The 21,299-nt window shown below is 43.3% G+C and overlaps 1 protein-coding gene across 1 annotated transcript in view; it reads left to right on the top strand.

The window, feature by feature from the left end:
* LOC115482380 overlaps nucleotides 1–21,299 on the top strand; it is a 133,677-nt gene that overhangs the window by 41,611 nt on the left and 70,767 nt on the right. The window contains exons 10-15 of the mRNA XM_030222127.1: nucleotides 1,819–1,962; nucleotides 8,971–9,132; nucleotides 10,588–10,703; nucleotides 14,994–15,025; nucleotides 19,055–19,152; nucleotides 19,745–19,901. Coding sequence (XP_030077987.1) covers nucleotides 1,819–1,962; nucleotides 8,971–9,132; nucleotides 10,588–10,703; nucleotides 14,994–15,025; nucleotides 19,055–19,152; nucleotides 19,745–19,901 — 709 coding nt within the window. The remainder of the gene's footprint in view (nucleotides 1–1,818; nucleotides 1,963–8,970; nucleotides 9,133–10,587; nucleotides 10,704–14,993; nucleotides 15,026–19,054; nucleotides 19,153–19,744; nucleotides 19,902–21,299) is intronic.

The raw sequence follows: 21,299 nt of genomic DNA, 5'->3' as shown, positions 1-21,299 counted from the left end.
GACTGCAAAATCATGCTCGATTTCGCAAACGTTTCTTGAATGTCATTAACCAGAGGTATCAAAAATTGTATGTCATGCATGTCCAATCTGAACTGAACACCAAAACGACTCAATAGTTGGCAAAGGGGAATCAAAAATATATGTTTAAAAAACAGCAGATAAGCAGGAACCCTGCATGACACCAGTCAGTAACGGTTTAAAGTCAGATACATCTTCCCCTTTTACAACACAAAAGCATCTATTTTTCAAAAAGGATTTGAACCAACTTAACACTATACCCTGAATTCCAATCGATTGTAATCTGTTTAACAGAATATCATGATTTATAGTATCAAATGCAGCTGACATGTCTAATATAACCAACAAAATACACTGACCATAGTTAAATAACAAGACGTACAATATCAAACAGAAACAATAATAATGTTTCAGTATCGTGACCAGGACGAAACCCAAAATGATTGGGATCAAGTACTTCATGCATGCATATCTCTCTCATGAATATTCATTGTGGATTTCCTGAAAATCAGACTGGCTGGGGTGCCTCCAGGACCAGGTTTGCGATTCACCAACTTAGTTGCTTCCCTTCAACTTATGCATGTAAATATACACTTAGCTACAAAAGTGACAGTATTCTGTACATTTACGCACTCAAGTCATGCATAAATGTAGGTGCCATGTTACAGAATTGCCTTATTAGAAGGTCATTTTATAACACAGGGTACCTGGTATAAGAGGGTAAGTAAGTGCTTACATATGCATGTTTTATAAAGACAAGTAGGTGCCTACTCGCCTTTATAAAATACTAATGTAAGTGGCAGAAATTCTGCTTATCTTGCAAGCATGGACATTTACTTCTTTAGCTTAGCCTATGGTACGCAGCCATTTCTGGGGAAAAAAGAAGACCCCAGGAAATGGCTTGCATGGCAATAACCTGGCGGTAATTGGGCATCAACTGCGCAATGCACGGTTACAGCCGGGTTAGCGCGGGAGCCCTTATCACCACCTCATTAAGGCCATGTGTGCTGGGGGCTTTTTACCCGCTGTGGTAAAAAGTGCCTAACGCGTGGGGAAAACGGCCCCCGCTGCTATCGCAGGACCCTTTTTCCTGCAGCTTGGTAAAAGGACCCCTAAGACTTATAACTCTTTTGGTAAACTATTCCAGACTTTTACTGCCTGGTAGGCTATAGAGGCACGGAATAATATTAAGAATTTTTTTCCCTTTAAGACTAAGCAATGAAAAGATGGAATTAATGCAGCTTCTACTATTTCTTCCAGGAGTTTGGGGAATTACTGCAAAACCTTACCACACTTTAGTAAAAGACCCCTTAAAAGTACTTGGACCATACCTACTTAGTTTGATGTTTCAGTCGTTAGTAATTGTAACTAATTACATTTATTTGAAAATAAACAGGAACACAACTAGCTACCTTTAAAGGGTAGTTTTCACAATCTTACTTGCTGTCAAGGATCATTTTTTGGAGCCTGGTCAAGTGAGGAATAATTTCATAATAGGGTGTCTATATGAAGTATCCAAAAAAAAGTGCCTAATTTATGTCTCTTTTATTAAGGGACGCCAGAAATGAAGTAAACCCTACTGCAACAATAAATAAACAGAAACCAAGCTGGGGGTGCTTATATTTTATGCATTTTCTTATTTTCAAATTTGTTTATTTACAAAATTTATAACCTGAATTATCTGAAAATCTAAGCAGAGTACAAATATCATACATAATGAAGCCACCAAAAATTATGAAACACACAGTTTGGTTTGCAAATTTATAAAATCATAATCTAACACACTTCTGGTTCCTGTAGGATTTTTTGGTGGAAATGACAAGTCAGAAGAGGGGAGAGGCTCAGAAAGTGCATACAACTTCAGATGGGATGGACCTGCCCCACTCTCTTGGCGAGGAATTAACACCAAGCCCAATTATCTTCCTGAGAAAGTGGATGGGGGAGGTAGAGATCATATGGATACTCTATGAGTTGGTATAAGAAATAGTCTTTAGCTATTGTCATGTTTTCAGTTACATTCTGCAAGAAACCAGCATGTTTGATTTTTTTTTCTCAAAGTACATTTTCCTTATTATGATAACAGGTAATGCCACATTTTATTTATTTATTGATTTATTTATTGAGATGTATTACCTGCCTTTATGAAAAGATTCACCAAAGGCAGTGTACAGCAGGTAGAGCTTGACATGGGCTGAATTCTATATATGATGACTAAAATTTAGGCGAGTCCGACTTTTTGCCTACTGTTATTCTATAAGCCATGTCTGCATTCAGACGCGGTTTATAGAATTGTGCATAGGCTGGGTGGATGTGCCTAAATTTCTGTGCAGCCATTTATGCCAGTGAAAAGCTGGTGTAAATGCCCGCACCTAAATCTAGGTCCTGAATTCTATAACTACGCATGTAGATTTGATTGATTGTCCTGACATGCCCACACTCCTCCCATTGCTGTGCCCTCTTTTTGGCTGTGTGCACTGGAATTTACGCTCGACTCTTCTTAGAATATGCCTAAAATTCCAATTATAGCCAGTTAGATTTGATAATTGGTCATTATTGGCCAATTAGCAACATTAATAGGTTCGTTAACTAATTGAGTAGTGCATGTAAATTGGCCACACGCGCAATTTAATGCACACTACTCAGCGCTCTATATAAAGAATCCGGGGGGGGGGGGGGGGGATGTACAATTTTGCTAAACATGATAACAATAGTGAAATGATCAAATAAACCTGCCAGTGAATATTTAGCCAGCGGCGGTCAGTGTTTTAAAGATATATAGAAAGCTGACCCCTAGCAGTAGTACTACTGCTTGGAGGCCAGTGTCGCCATTATGGCATCTGGAAAGGATACCACTCCAGCCCATCCCACTAAACCAGCGCTTCTCAACCCAGTCCTCAGGGCACACACAGTCAATCAGCTTTTCAGGATATTGTTACAGGGAACAGAGACAGGAGCCAGTAAGGGTCTCTGTCCTATAGTAGACATGCTTTAAACAGAGGCTTTGGAGGATCCTGTGACATTCACATTGTCCTCTCTCCCTGGTGTATTGATCTTGACTAGCCACAGGGTAGCACTAGAACCTGATAGAAGGTGTTTCTAGTCAGAGGAAGTATTAAAGGGAGGAGAGTAGCTATATCTCTTTAAAGAAAGGGGAGGGGAAATTCTTAGGTAGACTCCATAGCTCCTGTATTAATGAGGTGGACTGGTCCAATGAGAGAGGAGAGGGAGGGGAAATCTTACCCTGAACTTATATAAACCTCCCTGGGATGAGAGAGGGAGGATGAGTGGGGGAACAAGGAAGAGTCCCAATCTGGGACCTGAGTGGACTCTGCCTAATATTCAAATAAACAGTATGGGCTGTTAATCCTACTTCCGTAATCTAATACAGCAAAAACTGAAAAACAGCCAATCACAATCCCAAAGGGTTGTATAGAGTGAACATACAACAATAACGGAAACGTGGGAATTACCCTCAGAAACCAAGGCTTCCACCAAGGTCTGACCAGCAGGACTCTGATATCTATATAAGATTTTTGTGTCCGTGGTCTAATCTCTTTCATAGGGTAAAACTTTCCCACTCGCTCTCAACTGAAACTGCTGATTTTCATTCAACGGGGCCCAAATTGTTTCACCCACTTCAGGGTTTCATCAGGAACCACCCAGTTTAAACATAATTACAGGCGTATTGATTTAGCTGACTAGACTTCTCTAGTCAGCTAAAACAATACGCCTGTAATTATGTTTAAACTGGGTGGTTCCTGATGAAACCCTGAAGTGGGTGAAACAGTTTGGGCCCCGTTGAATGAAAATCAGCAGTTGGAATGTGGGGTTACCAAGCCAGCTAAGAGAAAGCTAAGTTTACCTATGCTAAGCTGTGACTTGGGAATATTTGTATACTCAGCAATGTTTCGAAACTTATGTTTAAATGAGAACAGTTTCAGTTGAGAGCGAGTGAGAAAGTTTTACCCTATGAAAGAGATTAGACCGCGGACACAAAAATCTTATATAGATATCAGAGTCCTGCTGGTCAGACCTTGGTGGAAGCCTTGGTTTCTGAGGGTAATTCCCACGTTTCCATTATTGTTGTATGTTCACTCTATACAACCCTTTGGGATTGTGATTGGCTGTTTTTCAGTTTTTGCTGTACCTGAGTGGACTCTGCCCAGACAAGCTCTATGAGGTAAACCAGTTGAATTATGACCAAATTGGATCAGACCTGACTGGACAAAGAATAAAGGAACAAGATACTAGTTTTGTTTAAACCTGAAAACTGAATTGAAAGTGAAAGCCAGCAGAATGTGTTTTCTGGCATTTTCCTTTTTCTTTTGATAACAGCCAGGGGTGGAGGTTGATACTGGAGAGCTATGAGTGCTGGGTATCATCCAGGGGCAGTAGCTGTTAAAGGCTGGGCTGTGTACAGTGTTCAGAAAAGAAGCCAGCCTTGCTGTTTGTAAGAGTTTGAAAAGAGAACTCCAGGACTCGTTAGAGGGTTGATTACTGGTGCATGATGAAGGCTTGTAAAGCCAATTTGCATAATGAAGGGACTCTAGCAACATAGTTTTATATCTTGGTCTCCTTGGTGAGAGAAAGGAACTGGAGAGGATATAAAAGGTTATAAGTTTCAGTGAATCAAGAGAAGCTGATTGCTGATATTCTATTCTCTTGAAGAAGGTGACATTCTGATTTGCATAAAGTTGGACTTCAGCCAGTGAAAGAAGTGATCTCATTTGCATACCCTCAGATTGCTGGGAACTTGTCTACATGTCCATATTATTATAGAGAAGAAAGACTTTAAGAAGTTAAGTTTAATTAAGTAAAAGAATTGTTTGAAACAACTTCAATGGTTATTATTTATGCCTGAGAACTTTCATTGAACTGTCTGTGTAATTCACCCAAAGTACGAAAAGACCTGGAAGGAGGGACCTGGCTAGCTTTGGTCCATGCTTGACATCGCAGGGCTTTTAAACTCATGCTGTTTCGCCATCTTTAAACCACATTGCAGCTGACTGTCAAACAGAATTGCTCCAATCTGTGCTTATTTTAATGTCAACATGGTTGCTGCTACTGCTATTTTTGGCCTGGGAACAAGCTCTGTCTATAGTTGTCATTGCCATCTGGGCACTATGCGTGGGAGCAAGCTCCACCTATTGAATTTCATGCTAGACGTCGCGGGGTTTTTAGCGAGCTCCTTTGCGAAGCATCTTTGTGGAGCGTTTTAGCAAGCACCTTTGCGAAGCATCTTTGTGGAGCGTTTTTAGCAAGCACCTTTGTGAAGCATCTTTGTGGAGTGATTAACTGGGTAATACTTATTTGGTTTTCTTACTATTATTTTGTGTATCACCCTCAAGATGAAGTGGTACTTTTCTTATTAGTGTTTTTACTTGAGTTGTTTCAGGGAAATTTGGGAACTATACAAGATTATAAGATTAAAATTCCAGTATTGACATCTTCAGCGAGCAGGCCGAAATTTAAATCATCTAATTATACAACAAGAAGGCAATTGATTGATTGTTTAGATGTCTGCCCTCGTAGCATTGATGTCATTATTGGCAGAAGGGTCTTGCCTGATGTATGTCCTAAAAGAATTCATACTAGGAAATGATATAGTAAAAGCCGTTGGGAGATATTAGGTTAGATAGATATGTAATACCTCTGTCAGCACAGTTGACTTGACCTTTTTGTTGCTCTATGGCTCCTATCCTGTCTATTATATAAATGCAAGATCTCTTAACAATAAGCTTTTACTATTTCAGGATCTTTTAGCTACATTAGATTTAGGTTTTATGCTCATTACTGAAACATGGATATTAGAGGAAGATACTTCAATTATTTCTCATCTCTATGCACCAGGTTATAGTATTCTACATTCTGCTAGGAAAGGTAAAAAGAAAAAGGTTTAGCTATAATTTTTAGGCAATTTTTTAAGCTTCCTATAGTGTCAACTGAGTTTTCTCCTAGCTTAGAATTTATGTTATGTAATTTTCAGTGGACTTATCGCAAAACTTTAAATTTTCTAGAATCAACTACTGTATGGAGAAAATTAGAAAGTTGTCTTTTCCTGTTATGCTTAAGCTAAATACTGATAAGACAAAAGTTCTTTGGTTCAGTGTAAATGTACATAATATTCCTAGTTATATTATTTGCTCAGATGGGTCTCAGTTGATAGTGAATAGAACCTCAAGAGTATTGGGGGTTATTTTAGACTCTGCATTAACAGTGAATGTTCAGATTAAACATCTCTTTCAGAAGGCTTGTTTTAATCTGAAACAACGCCAACTAGTTTGTTCTTATTTTGTTCCTAATCACTTTAAGTTGCTAGTGAGTTATTAATTTTATCACAATTGGACTACTGTAATTCTCTGTGTGTTAGAATTAATCAAAAGCAATTCCAGAGATTGCAGTTGATTCAGAACACAGCAGGTAGGCTTATTTTTCATAAATATATAAACTCATTTACAGTGTTTTGTTGCAAGTTATTTTTCTTAAAGCCAAATTTGACATGTGTCTCCATTTTTGATTGATCTGCACTGGCTCTCAATTAAAAGCATGGATAGTGTAAAATAAAGAATCATCCGCAGTGCTTAATCTTATACATATATAAAATGGCACTAGGGTCGGTATTCAGGTGGTGGGAGGCAGCCCAGCTAACTCCTGCAGTTGGTGGTGAGCCTAGACATTTAATGTGGGGCCATTTCAGGTGACTGGCATTGAATATCCGGTTTATTTTTGGCTGGTTTAAACTTACCAGCCAAGTCAATATTCACTACTGGCCAGTTAGGTTTATAGTGACCAAAGAAAGGCCTGCTATTTGGGTGGCCTGATTTGGCTGTCAAACTTAGCTGGTGATGTGCTGAATATTTGCGGCTAGCTGGTTATATCGCATGATTTAGCCAGTTAGGCACCATGTGCTGGCCATGAATATTCAGCGGTAAATAGCCAGCTATTCCCCGCTGAATATTCTCGGATAGCTGATTAAGTGCTATTTAACCCTCCAGGAGCCGTTCTTGGCTGGTTAAATAGCACTGAATAATGGGCGGTAAATATTTAAGAAGCACTGCTGACTGTCCTCTTCATTTTATAACTTAGTGCCAACCAGGGGCGTATCTGTGTGGGGCCACAGGGGCCTGGGCCCCCGCAGATTTCGTCCTGGACCCCCCTACCGCCGTCAACCCTCCCCCGCCTACCGCCATCACCTACCCCCGCCGAGGTCCGCTTCCTCCGGTCCGGTGCCTTTAAAAGTATTACTTCAGCTGGCGGGGGACCCCCAACCCCCGCCAGCCCAGCCGAGGTCTTGTTTTAAGAAGTTCTTCCATTCTTATGCTATTGAAAACTGCCTGCCTGCATCCCTTCCAGTTTCGGACTGAGTCTGTGCACGTACAACGTGCTGCGACGTCAGACTCAGTCTCTAACTGGAAGGGATGCAGGCAGGCAGTTTTCAATAGCACGAGGATGGAAGAACTTCTTAAAACAAGACCTCGGCTGGGCTGGTGGGGGTTGGGGGTCCCCAGCCAGCTGAAGTAACACTTTTAAAGGCACCGGACCGGAGGAAGCGGACCTCGGCGGGGGTAGGTGACGGCGGTAGGGGAGGGTTGACGGCGGTAGGGGGGCGGCGGCCGGGGGGGCTATAATGTGCCCCCTCACTCTAGCCCCTGCCCCCCCTACCGCCGAACCTCAGATACGCCCCTGGTGCCAACATTTACACATAAGTATTGGTTGGGTGCTAAGTATTATTCTAAAACAGTGCGCAGCTCACTTAGGGGCCCCTTTTACTAAGCTGCAGTAAAATGGGACCTGCACTAGCGTCAGTGCGTGTTATTGACATGCGCTGAGGCCCCCTTTTAAAACAGCAGATAAAAGGCTGTCTTTTTTTTTTTTAGGAAAAGAAATGACTGTGCAGTAAGTGAAACACTTACCATGTGGCTGTTTCAGGGGGGAGCCCTTACCGCCACCCATCGAGATGGCGGTAAGGGCTGCCATGCTAATCCGGCGATTACCGCCAGTTAAGTTCCAGTGCTACAAAAATAGAAATGGTGCATGCTAAGGGTAGGAACTACCACCAAGCTCCTGCGGTAGCCCGGTGGTAGTTCTGGTTTGGTGCACGGTAAGCCTGCGGTGGGCTGACTTCTGCTTAGTAAAAGGGCCCCTTAAAGCATAAATTCACGGGAGCTTGCACAGGGGGAGGGGCGTGGGTGGGACATGGGCGTGTCCAACATGTACTTCTGCTGGCATGATGTGTAAGAGAAGGATTCATGCCCCTAAGCGTCGGCACATAGATGCTGACTTATGCTAGTATTCTAGAACAGAATTCAGGCGCCCAGATGACATTGTAGAATTAGTGTTAACCATGCTGCATCGAGGCACCAAACGTGTGGCACCCAGTTGAAGAATTGACCCCTATACCTATAGGCAATGACTATGCAGGCAACTATTCACCAGAACTAAATAAACTGATCATTTTTTTCCTGTTACATGGATAGCTGTTGCTTTGCCTCCAACCCTTTCCAAACACGGCTCATTATTACCAAGATAAAATCTGACTAGCAAGCTAAACTTCTGATTTTTATTAGGATAAGGGATGAAAATGTCCTGCGAAGTGAGCTATGTGTTCGGTGCTTGCTGACAGATGCATAATTTGCTTTGAGTATTGGACTCATAGCATTTACTTTTATACAGTATGATGTGTGTGTAGGCATTCCTGGGGTCATATGCTCTTATTTTTATCAGATAACCTGTAAATATCAACAGGAGCTCGTAGAGAGTCTGCTAGTTACTAAATAAGAACTCAAACCCTGTGACCTCTACTCTACTTGTAATGTAGTGTCCAGTTATGTATTTATAGGAGGAAAAGCCTCAAACCCAGGCACATACTCCTTTCGTTGAACCCAACTAGCACTGCCATGATTTTTAAGTAAGCTGTGTGGAATACATTTCCCTCTTCTTGACTGTACTCAGGGCTTCGTTGGTATTGTGGATTTACCTGCAGTATGGCTGATCTGGGACCAGCTGTTCATGCAGGACTGGAATCAAAAGGTGATGGAGAACTTCTGTGTAGCCATCCTTATGTTACTGAAGAATTCTTTCATGGCTGCAAATGATTATTATTCTATAAGACAGGTATGACAATGTTACTTTCTCTGCCACTGTTTATGAGAATGCTGACTTATGTGGCTCCATCTGCAAGCTGATAGTAAATTATGATGCTGGGGTGGGGACTACAGTGACAGTGTGGGGCCTCTGTTCCACACCTTCCCCCCTACAAGGACAGCTCTGATTGAGGACAATAATGAGCCTCCTTGTTGATCTTCCAGCCCCATGGCTGTTTTAAACCCATGAACCTGCAAAGTCATATTCAAAGTCAAACTTGTTGTAGAGTTTCCCTTTGAAAATATGGCCAGCAAACACAGCGAATGTACAGAGGTACCCATGTGTTTTGCATTGCATGAGGGAAATTACCTAAGGCTTCAGTAAGCAAGATGTAGAATGAGTGGTATTTTTAATGCCTTTAGTTGACAAAAATCAGACACTCCTAGTTAGTATGCTTCTAAAATAGTAAATAGTTTGTATTATTTTTATGCATTCTCAGATGAAAAACTGCAAAAAGAGCCACAGAAATTTTGTTATAAAGTGTTAAATTTGAGCATTAGATAAAAGATATACATTGTTTTCAGCACAAAAGTTTGCTTGCACAGTTTTTTGGTAAAATATATGCACATCTAAAAATGAAAAATGTGCCTATGGCAAGGGGCATGGTCTGGGTGTTGTTTGGGTAGGGCGGGCCTAAAAAATAAATGTGCCCTATATTTAGAGGAGTTTAACTGAGCAAGAGAGACTTCTGCCCAGTTAAACCCTGCTGAGACAACGCATCTACCAATATTCAGCAGCACTAGCAGGTAGTGTCATTGGATATTTCCTCTGACTGCCATGACACTGTCTAGTTAGTGCCAGGGTGGTTGGGGTGGAACCAGTTAGTGGTGATAGTTAAATAAGTAAAAAGGCTTTCCTAACTTTATCTGCCGAGCTAACCGGACACCAGTCTGAATATTGGCTGGTGCCCTGTTAACTACTGAGTGACCGCACTTACCCGGATATTCAATGCTGGAGTCAGGACATAGCCCACGTTGAATATCTGAGTTTAATTCAGCCCATGGCTTAAAAATCGCTGATCTGAATATTACTCCCTAATGAGTATTCCCCATTTCAGGAGGGGAAATCATATCTGTGTCAAAAAAGACCTGCATGGGGATTCACACTTGCTACCTGGGATGTCTAGATTTCAGAAAAGTGCTCATAATGAGCAGCATTCCACTGGCGAGATTATGGAAGGTCACCCACTTAATCCCCCAGTAGTTGATGTCCCCCCTGAATGCAAAACTGGCAAGGGATGTCAGACTATGTGACATCTTAAAAAAAAACACATTTATATTTCTAAAATGACCATAAGCATGTAGGTTGTTATTTCGTTGATGTGCTGGCAGTAAACATTTATGTGCCCATTTTGACCCCATTGATATTTGTGCGTCCTTTCTAAAATCTGCCTCCACCTGTAACTCTCTCTCTTTATCCTGCCAGGTATTTTTGTTTCATGGTTATCACCTCCTTACGGCAGACATTCAGAGAGCGTGGATTCACCTGCAACAAGGAGGCTTAGCAGCTGATATCCCAGGATTCAACAGGCTGAATGAGAGGTAAAAGCGGAGTTAAAATATGCAGATTAAACAACAAGTCCTGGATTTACTATGCTGGGGATTGATAATGCCAGTGGAATTTGTTCACTCTCAACTGTGATGTCTTCAGTGTCGTTCAGTAGGTTGGGCTCAGTGCCATCAACTTCATTATCACTGGTTATTTGGCATTATTTTGTTAACAGTGAGGAAAGGGCTATACTGAGGGTGCTATGAGAATGCTGACTTATGAGGCTCCATCTGCAAGCTGACAGTAAATTATGATGCTGGGATGGGGACGATAGTGTGGGGTCTGTGTTCCCCACCCTCCCCTCTACAAGGACAGCTCTGACTGAGGACAATAATGAGCCTCCTTGTTGATCTTCAAGCTCCATGGCTGTTTTAAACCCATGAATCTGCAAAGTCATATTCAAAGTCAAACTTGTTGTAGAGTTTCCCTTTGAAAATATGGCCAGCAAACACAGCGAATGTACAGAGGTACCCATGTGTTTTGCATTGCATGAGAGCAATTGCAAAGTGTGAATGCAAAAGCACTTATGCAAATTTCAAAACACTATCTCCATGCACACTTTCACTCCTTCAAGCTAATGTAACCCTTTTTATGTTGTGAAAGAACCATGAAATTTTACCCACATTCAGTTGGGTAAGGGGGGGGGGGGGGGAGAATCGATCCATATTTTCACTTGGGTCAGTTTGCTTGATTATTGCCCACACACTATTGACACATACCTGCATCAGTGGAACTTTGAAAGTTGCAAGCACTTTTGTTATGTAAAGGCTTCAACCACTTTAACTGTCTCTTCACTTAACTGGGAATGGTGAGTAGTGCAGTGCCTCAAGGATTGGTGCTGGGGCTGATTCTGCTCAACATATTTGTGAGCGACATTGCTAAAAGGTTATATATGGTAAGGTTTGCCTTTTCTTGGATGATACTAAGATTTGTAACAGTGGACACCCTGGACGGAGTGGAAAACACGGAAAAAGATCTGCAAAAGTTAGAAGAATGGTCTAATGTTTGGCAATTAAAATTGAATGCAAAGAAATGCAGAGTAATGCAGTTAGGGAGTTGAAATCCAAGGGAGCTGTATGTGCTAGGAGGTGAGAGGCTGGTTATGTACATACAGGAAGATGGACCTTGGGGCAGTGGCGAACCAAGGGGGGGCGGTGGGGGCGGTCCGCCCTGGGTGCCAGTGGGTGGGGGGGTGCTCCGCTCCTGCCGCCTCCCGTGGCCGTTCCCGCGGCGCCGCACATTTAAAAAAACCGGCGAAGCAGCGTCGCAGGCAGCGCCTCGTGCCCTGCTTGTAAAAAAAAAAAAATCAAATCTCCTCCTTCCTTCTCCTCCTCGTCTTGACGTCGACTCGGGCCTTCCAATCAATTTGATTGGAAGGCCCGAGTCGACGTCAAGACGAGGAGAAGGAAGGAGATTTGATTTTTTTTTTTTTTTACAAGCAGGGCACGAGGCGCTGCCTGCGACGCTGCTTTGCCGGTGGGGAAGGAGAGGGGCGAAAGGGACTCGGGTGGGGGTGTTCAGAGGGGAGAAGGGGACTGGGGTGGGGGTCTCAGACAGGGGAGGGGAGAAGGGGACTGGGGTGGGGATCTCAGAGGGAGAAGGGGAGGGGAGAAGGGGACTGGGGTGGGGGTGTTCAGAGGGGAAAAGGGGAGGGGAGAAGGGGACTGGGGTGGGGGTCTCAGACGGGGGAAGGGGAGGGGAGAAGGGGACTGGGGTGGGGATCTCAGACAGGGGAGAAGGGGACTGGGGTGGGGGTGTTCAGAGGGGAAAATGGGAGGGGAGAAGGGGACTGGGGTGGGGATCTCATACAGGGGAGGGGAGAAGGGGACTGGGGTGGGGATCTCAGAGGGGAGAAGGGGACTGGGGTGGGGGTGTTCAGAGGGGAGAAGGGGACTGGGGTGGGGATCTCAGACAGGGGAGGGGGAGAGGAGAAGGGGACTGGGGTGGGGATCTCAGACAGGGGAGAAGGGGACTGGGGTGGGGGTGTTCAGAGGGGAAAAGGGGAGGGGAGAAGGGGACTGGGGTGGGGATCTCAGACAGGGGAGGGGAGAAGGGGACTGGGGTGGGGATCTCAGAGGGGAGAAGGGGACTGGGGTGGGGGTGTTCAGAGGAGAGAAGGGGACTGGGGTGGGGGTCTCAGACAGGGGAGGGGAGAAGGGGACTGTGGTGGGGGTCTCAGACAGGAGAAGGGGAGGGGAGAAGGGGACTGGGGTGGGGGTGTTCAGAGGGGAGAAGGGGGCTGGAACTGGGGGCTGAAAAAAGGGGCAGAGACAGAGAGGGGACAGATCCTAGATGGAAGGGGGAGCGAGAGGGAGGGCAGACCCTGGATGGATGGGAGAGGGAGGGCAAATGGTGGATTGAAGGGGCAGAGAGAAAGGGCAGGCAGTGGATGGAAGGGACGGCAGAGAGGGCTGACACTGGATGGCAGCGAGAGAGAGAGAGAGAGTGAAGACAGATGCTGGATGGAAGGAAGTCGGTGAAAAGAAGATGAGGAAAGCAGAAACCAGAGACAACAAACTGTAAATAAAATATATTTTTTTATTTTTTTTGCTTTAGGATAAAGTATTATAGATGTGTTAAATGTTTATAATAGAACATGTAAATAAGGTAATCTTTTTATTGGACTAATTTTAATACATTTTGACTAACTTTCGGAGAACAAAACCCCCTTCCTCAGGTCAGGATAGGATACTGTAACAGCACTATACTGTACTGACCCGAGGACGGAGGTTTTGGCCTCTGAAAGCTAAATGTATTAGTCCAATAAAATGGTATTATTTTACTTTCTATATTTGTTTTATTTCTATTTGTTAATTTGTAAAGTGGTGATTGGTACTTGTTAGTTTTTTTCAAATTTACATCTGCTGTCTTTATATTTTGCACAGTACTAGGGGACAGTTTTTGTTTCTGTGGTGTTGCATTGTATGCAGAGTCTGGCATTGGGGGTTCAGTTTAATTTTTGTCTAAATAGAAAGTTTATGATTACTTATTCTATAGTGGATTAGGGTGTATCTGTGTTTGTGAAAAAGACATGGCTTTCAGTTGGCGTTGACTGTGCAGGATCTACGATCTGTACTATTCTGTCTGGTTTCATTTTACAATAGGTGAATTGATGTTCTAGTGCTCACTGTAGTGTTTAAGATGATTTCCTTTTCCTTGTGTGACTCGTAGAAATGACTGCTTATGGTATGGTAGAATTGCTCTATAGGTCCTGAGTGTTTTGTATTCTCGGCATGCCTAGTACTGGATTTGGGGGGGAGGGGGGGTGTTAAAAAATGACCGGCCCCGGGTGTCAACTACCCTAGGTACGCCACTGCCTTGGGGTGATATTATTTGGCAACAAAACAGTATAACAAGGGGGTGGCTGTAGCCAGAAGGATGCTAGGCTGTATGGAGAGAGGACAGCAGTGTCCCTGTACAAGTCATTGATGAGGCCCCACTTGGAGTTTAGTTTTGGAGGCCGTATCCTGCTAAGGATGTAAAAAGAGTTGAAGCGGTCCAGAGGAAGGCTACAAAAATGTTAAGGGGCTTATGTCAAAAGACGTATGAGAAGAAACTGGAAGACCTGAATGTACATACCTTAGAGGAGAGGAGGGACAGGGGAGATGTAATACAGACATTTAAATACTTGAAATGTATTAATATAGAAACACTTGCTACATGGCCATTTTGGGGGGAGCCTTTACCGCCACCCATTGAGGTTTCCCTGGACACTCTGGCGCTACAAAAATAAATACATTTTTATAGCACCGGAAATGACAGCGCACTAGGGGTGGGAAGTATCGCTGGGCTGCTGTGGTAGCCCAGCAGTACTTCTTGTATAGTGAGCAGTAAGCCTGCGTTGGGCTTACCGCTGCTTAGTAAAAGGAGCCCTTATAAATGTAAAAAATGTTATGTACATAAGCAAAGAAAGCTTGCCTGGAAATTGTCCCACTCCCCTCAGTGCAAGTAAAATATGTATGCTCTTACCTCAGGGGAAAATTGGGTAGGTTAAAGTTAGGGCAGGGAAAGTACTTGCAAGGATTTAATTTTGTTTCAAAATCCCCACAATAGTATAATAAACACCTGGGAATGATAAATTCTTCTTGCAGCAAATGTGCAATGATGCTAGTATAACTGCCTAGATTGGTTACAGTGTACTTTATTCATCTTTCCTAACTGACTATATTACTGTAAGGTAATTAAAATTTCAATTCAGCTAGGATTATTTTTATTGCAGTGTGCATTGAGACAAGACTGATAAAAACTATTAAAACAGACTAATTAGTAATGTTTGTGTGCAGGCGGCGCTTCTCACTGGCTTCAGTGCTACCAGGTATGTAACACCTCATGGTGATCGTTTAATGTAATGTTTCTCAGCGTTAATTTAAAATACCACAAAAAATATTTACATATGGTCAAATCTGCCTTTAGCTTCATTCTCATTGGGGGAAGATAATATGGAGATTGTAGAAGTCTGTTTTACCTTGGAGGGGGAGGACAGGAGAGTATTAAATATGTGCCTTCCAGGTCAGTCCGCAGGATCTGGTTTTTATACTTTGTGAAGCTAAGTGGGCAGATGGGAAGGTGGCTCAATCCAGGGCCGCCGAGGGTGGGGGGGGGCAGGGGGGACAAAATTCCCCGGGCTTGGACCTCCAAGGGGGGCCCGGTGCTGCAGTCCCACCCACCTGCCCTCAGCTCCATCAACTGTCCGCCACCGGGTCGGGCCCCCTCCATTCAAATCACAGCGCCTCACCACCTCGCTCCGTGTGAAAGCGCAGCAGCGGCAGTCTGCAGATCGCCTCCCTTCAGGCCTTCCCTCCTTGTGTCCCACCCTTGTCTGATGTAACTTCCACGAGGGCGGGACACAGGGAGGGAAATCCCGAAGGGAGCCGATCTACAGACTGCTGCTGCTGCGCTTTCACACCGAGCGAGGTGAGGTGCTGTGATTTGAATTCAGGGGGCCCGCTAATCTGATAGCTGAATTCCAGAATTTAGGAGCTATGAAAAAGAAGGCACAGGACTGGGTAGATTCATAATGGGAGAAACGGGGAGAGTGTAGAACAAGGCAGTTAGCATTAAGGGATCTGAGGAGACAGGCAGGGTTGTAAGGGATAGTCAGGGAGGACAGGTAGGACGGGAACCAAGATGAAGAGCCTCATGAGTGAGACAAAGGATTTTGAAGACAGGATGAAAATGAATGGGGAGCCACTGTGAGCTTACCAAAAGTGGGGTGATATGATCAAATGTACGTGCATTGAAGATCAGACAAGCTGCTGAATTTTGGAGGGTTTGAAGTTTACGAAGAGATGAATTTGAGATACCACAATAAATGGGGTTATAATAATTGAGGTAGGAGATCAAAATGGCATGAGTTAGTGTATGTAGCTACAGACAGATTGGAGTCTTCTTAAAGCAAGGAAGCCCAGTTTTACAACTTGCGTGACCTGAAGATCAAAGAACAGCTCGGAGTCAATAATGATTCCAAGATAACGAAAAGATGTAACTGTTGGTATGGGTCTGTTAAAGAGGAAAGGGATGACAGAAGGACAAGAATGAAATCCTGTGAACAAAGAGGTGACTGTTTTAGAAGGGGTAAGAATTAATCTGTAAGAAGCAAGCCAATCTGCTAATACATTGACAGCACTGAAACTGGGTGAGAACCGGAAAAAGGTGAGAGGTAGGAAAAATCAATAAGATGCCATCAGTGTATATGAAGAAGCAAATATTGTGATCCTAAATGAGAGTATCTAGGGGACCTAGATAGATGTGAACAACAGTGGAGATAAGATTGAACCCTGCAGGACACTGCATGGCAGAGACTGGTCAGATGATGTGGTGGAAGAAGTAGAGACTCTAAATGTATGGTTGGAAAGATAGGAAGAGAACCAAGAGAGAATGGTATCAGATACCAAATATCCTGAAGATGGGAAAGAAGAATGGGATGACTCACCAGGTCGAAGGTGGTTGAAAGGTCAAGGAAAACTAGAAGTGCAATCTGATTGTGATCTAATATGGCATATAGCTCACTCAAAAGGGCAGTAATGGTTGTTTCATTACTATGAATGGAACAAAAAGCCTGTTTGGCAGGGATGAAGAATGGATAATTGCTCATAGTTGGGGAGGAGCTGATTGAACACCACCTTCTCACAGAGTTGGACACAAATGGGAGATTAGAAACAGAGTGGAAATTTGAGGGACAAGTAGAGTTCAAACAAGGTTTCTTAAGAATAGGGGTGACCATGGCTGATTTCCATGACACGGGAATGGAACCAGAGGAGATGCTTTCTGTAATCATTTGTTGCCAAAGTGGGAGCAAACCGTGACCAAGGTAAGAAAACCATTTACAAGTTAAAGGGTCTAGGGAGCAAGTTGTCATGTTCATAGTGTGAAAGGCTTTAGTAAGCTGAGTCAGGGAGGGAATAGTGAAGGAACTCCAAACGGAAGGACCAGTAGTGGAGGAGAAGACAGGGCATGAGAATGGGGAGAGGAAGGGAGGCCTACTGGGACGGGAGGTAGAGAGGCTAGAAGCATTGAAATTCTGGATGAGAATAAAGTGCCAAATCATTAGCAGAGGGCAAAACACTATTAGTTTTGGCAGGACGTTGTATAGTTTGGGAAACAATCGAGAATAAGGACTTTGACGCATAGGTAAAGAAACCTCTTAAAGATATTCATAAGTAGGGTCTCTTTTACAGCTTGCTGCCTTGTTGAGGTTTTCTTTTTACAATTTTCTCAGTAGATCTCAAAATATAATACAGGCCACATTTAGATTCAGAAATGTGTTCCTCAGAACTGCAGGAATATGTTCAGCTGTTGACTTTTTGTTTCACTTTCTAGTCCTCTCTCTTGTCTCTTGTGTTTATATCAAGATACCCTCTACTTGCACAGGTGTTCTGAAGTAAGGGGGCAACTGCTCCTCTATACTCCTGGAGCAGCTGCAGTTCTTGGGCCCTGAGGGCAGTATCAAGAAGAAAGTGATGGAACAATAGCATCATTCATGGATAGCACCTTGTGCAAAGATTGCACATTCCAAAAGCAAGACCTGCCAACACATTATTATTATACTCAATATGAAACTGTTATGTTGTTTTGCAAAAAAACATCCAAAAATCCAGAAATGAACATAGCCATTTTCGAAACAGAAAAACTACCAACTTTTTGTTTAAAAAATGTCCATTTGCTAGATGTTTTAGTGCATCTATCTTTTTGGACCATTAAAAAAAAGTTCAAGAGAAATACACACAAAAACAAGCCATTGGGATATATGAGGGCCACCATTCTTAGTAGACTGGCCACACAGAGATCCCAGCAGAGCAGTGGGGCACCCTAGAAGGCAGTGCAGTGGATTTCACATAAAAGCTCACAGGTACGTATTTCACCATTACCCCCTTATATTGTATGGTGAGCCCACCAAAAACCTACTGTACCCAACTGTAGAACAGTACAATAGTTCTTATGCCTGCAGGTGCCACCTATGTGTAGGTACAGTAGGTTTTTGGTGGGTTTTGGAGGGCTTACACGTTCCACCACAAGTGTACCAGTTAGAGTGGGATATGGTTTCCCTTCTTTACAGTCCACTTCACTGACTACTAGGCTACTCCTGGGACTTGCTTGCTGCTCTAATAGGAATGGTCATCATATCTGAATCTGTTATAGAGCCTGGTAAATACTTTCACTGTCGCATCTTTGGGGGATGGGAGAGTAAGAGGGATTATACTTTAATCCTTCCAGTGGTCATTTATGACACGTTTTGGTCATTTAGTTGTGATTGAAACAGGTCTAGCCAAAATGTCTTTATTTTGGCCCTAGACATTATCATTTTGTTCTATTATTGCAGAAAAACATCCATCTTATGGCGTCGTCCATGTCCGCCCAAAACACTCTCATTAAAATGTGGAAGAACTGTGGAGCAAAACATCTAAAATTCAGGTGTTGAAAGTTGCAACATAGGCGTTTTTGAGAGAAAAATGTCCTTCTGCCACCTTATGATGTTTTTTAATGTTGAAAATTAACTCCTATATGTTCACACATAACTGGTGAATATGTGACTTCCCTGCCAATGGAGTGTTGGTCCTATACAGATTGTTTTGGGCTGAAAATCCATCTGAATGACTCAACACTATGCATATAGTAAAGGGACAGAGGGAGGGCCCCAAATTATCCCTGTAGGTTGCTTTGGCATTCATCTGGATATGTTATAGCAGCAGAGCAGTTATGTGGTACTGAATATATGGAATAAGTTAAATGCCGCAGCCGGTTACCCCTTTGTTAACATTTTGTGATCGGATTGCACTGAATATGGTGTAAAATCAAAATGTAAAAGTGACGAGAACTGGTTAACTTATCGTTGTGGTTCTTGCAGAAGTTTCTGTTGGTTCCAGGCAGATCCTGCCAGTTGGAGTGAAGGATGTTTTACTGAATCTGGTTCTTCCTGTGTCTTCAGCTGAGAAATCTTACGAGGTGAGTGAAAATTTCTGTTGCATCTGGGACTAACAGTACAGTGATGACATTAAAGAAGACAATTCTAAAGCTATCCTATTGGGGGTGCCTACATCACGAGTGTTATTTGACCTCTAAAGCTACATGCTAGGATCCTCCTCTACTAGATATTTCAGTTGTTGCATGCCTGCACAGGTTTAGCAACATTTTCAGGGAAGAGAACCTTGAATATAAATTTTAGTTCTTTCTTTATTAGGATTTATTTACTACCTTTTCAAAGAAACTCTCTCAAGGCTCGTTATTAATGAACTGATTTATAATTTCAGTGATTAATATTGCTCTATAGAAGCTAAAAGGATTTTTTTTTTCAGGGATAACTCACTGTATTGAGCGGGGTGTGAATTAACTGGGGATAAAGTTTTGATTTTGGGAACTCTAGTCCAAAATTTATGTGTAGCTGTTGCAGAAAAGAATTGTGACCAAAATGCATCACGACAGATGAAGAAAAAGATATGGAATCATTTTCTGCCCTCAGTTGAATTCTCCAACAGTTGTAAGCATACTGCAGACTAGTATTTTGTGCCTTATGTTCATGTCATGTCTTTATTTTCAGCAGACTTGGCTGAATGAATTTGACCCCCTTGCTGTGAAGTTAAGAGTCTCTGTGTTTTATGGCTGCGTGAAACTACGTTCCAAAATGGGCTCTTTTCAACCCAGTCTGCTAACAAAGAACAAAGGAAAAGCTACTGCCATGACTTTAAACTTCAATGGTATTGATCTTTCTCTTTTTCTCAGTTTCCTTGCGCTTCATTGTAGTTATCATAAATTGCCATCAGAGGCTCTGGATTGAAGAACAACCTTTCCATACACATGTTCATTATTCCATACATCCTTAGAGTCTCGGGATGAGTAAAGTATAGGAGAGCACACACAGTAAGACTGATTTACATATAGAAGCCAACTTTTCAAAATGATTGGGAAATACTCCTCTCTGGAGAAGTTCTATTGTTAACTGAATACCGAGGGTGCTTATGCATACACAGTACCCACAGAGCTGGATGCCATTCATATGATTTTCTCCAGCCTTCGGCACCTAACCATCATACCTCTATTCAGGAAACCTGGACTGCCCCTACTTGACATTTTGCCCTTTAGATTGTAAGCTCCTTGGAGCAGGGACTGTCCTTTATGTCAATTTATGTTAATCTGTACAGCGCTGCGTAACCCTAGTAGCGCTCTAGAAATGTTAAGTAGTAGTAGTAGTAGTAGTAAGAGGCCCTTTTACGAAGCCGCATAAGCGTCTATGCAGGCCCAATGCACATCAAAATGGAGTTGCCGCCCAGCTACCGCGTGGCTCTTGCCGTAATTTCATTTTTGGCGCACGTCCAATATGCGCATCTGGAAAATCATTTTTCCATATCATCAAGCTGATCAATCCATAGACTGGTGGGTTGTGTCCATCTACCAGCAGGTGGAGATAGAGAGCAAACTTTTGCCTCCCTATATGTGGTCATGTGCTGCCGGAAACTCCTCAGTATGTTCTCTATCTCAGCAGGTGGTGGTCACACACAGCAGGCTCTGGCTAGGCCTCCAAGCCTAATTCTTAGGTTTTGTTGAGTGCCTGGGGTTGAGGGCTCTTTTGAGCAAGTGCAAACCTGGTGGTGCCAGGTCCCTCCTTTTCTCCCCCCTCCCGCTGGCTCCGTTTAAAAAAAAAAAAAAAAAAAAAATTTTGAACGTCCTTAAAGGCGTTTATTTCGACGTTTATTTAAACGTTTATTGCAGCTACTCACTGGGACACCAGGTCGTTACAGCTCGGAGCGGCAAGCAGGTAATTTTTACCTTTTTATAGCGGGCAGGGGGTTCCCCGATTCTTCTCCTCATGGCATATGGCGTCGGAGGGCGAGGGCGCAAAGAGTCGCTCCCCGGATCGCTTGAGCGCTTCTAGAGGGGATGCGGGGGTCTTAAAGCCTGATTCGCCCTTGTTGGGTGACAGTTTCGTGACCGATGAATGTCCCGGTCCTTCCTCCGGCGTGGCGGTTTTTCCCGCCATAAACGCCCATCCCCCGCTCCTCGCCTCCGCCATCTTGGCCGGCCACGCGGCTCGGACGGCTTCTTCTTGGGCCGCCCTTGAGGTTGGAGACATTAATGCCATGAACGCCCTTAATTTG

Source organism: Microcaecilia unicolor, chromosome 13 (genome assembly GCF_901765095.1).
Source record: "Microcaecilia unicolor chromosome 13, aMicUni1.1, whole genome shotgun sequence".
NCBI classification, from domain to species: domain Eukaryota; kingdom Metazoa; phylum Chordata; class Amphibia; order Gymnophiona; family Siphonopidae; genus Microcaecilia; species Microcaecilia unicolor.
This window is presented reverse-complemented; position numbering and strand designations above follow the sequence as displayed.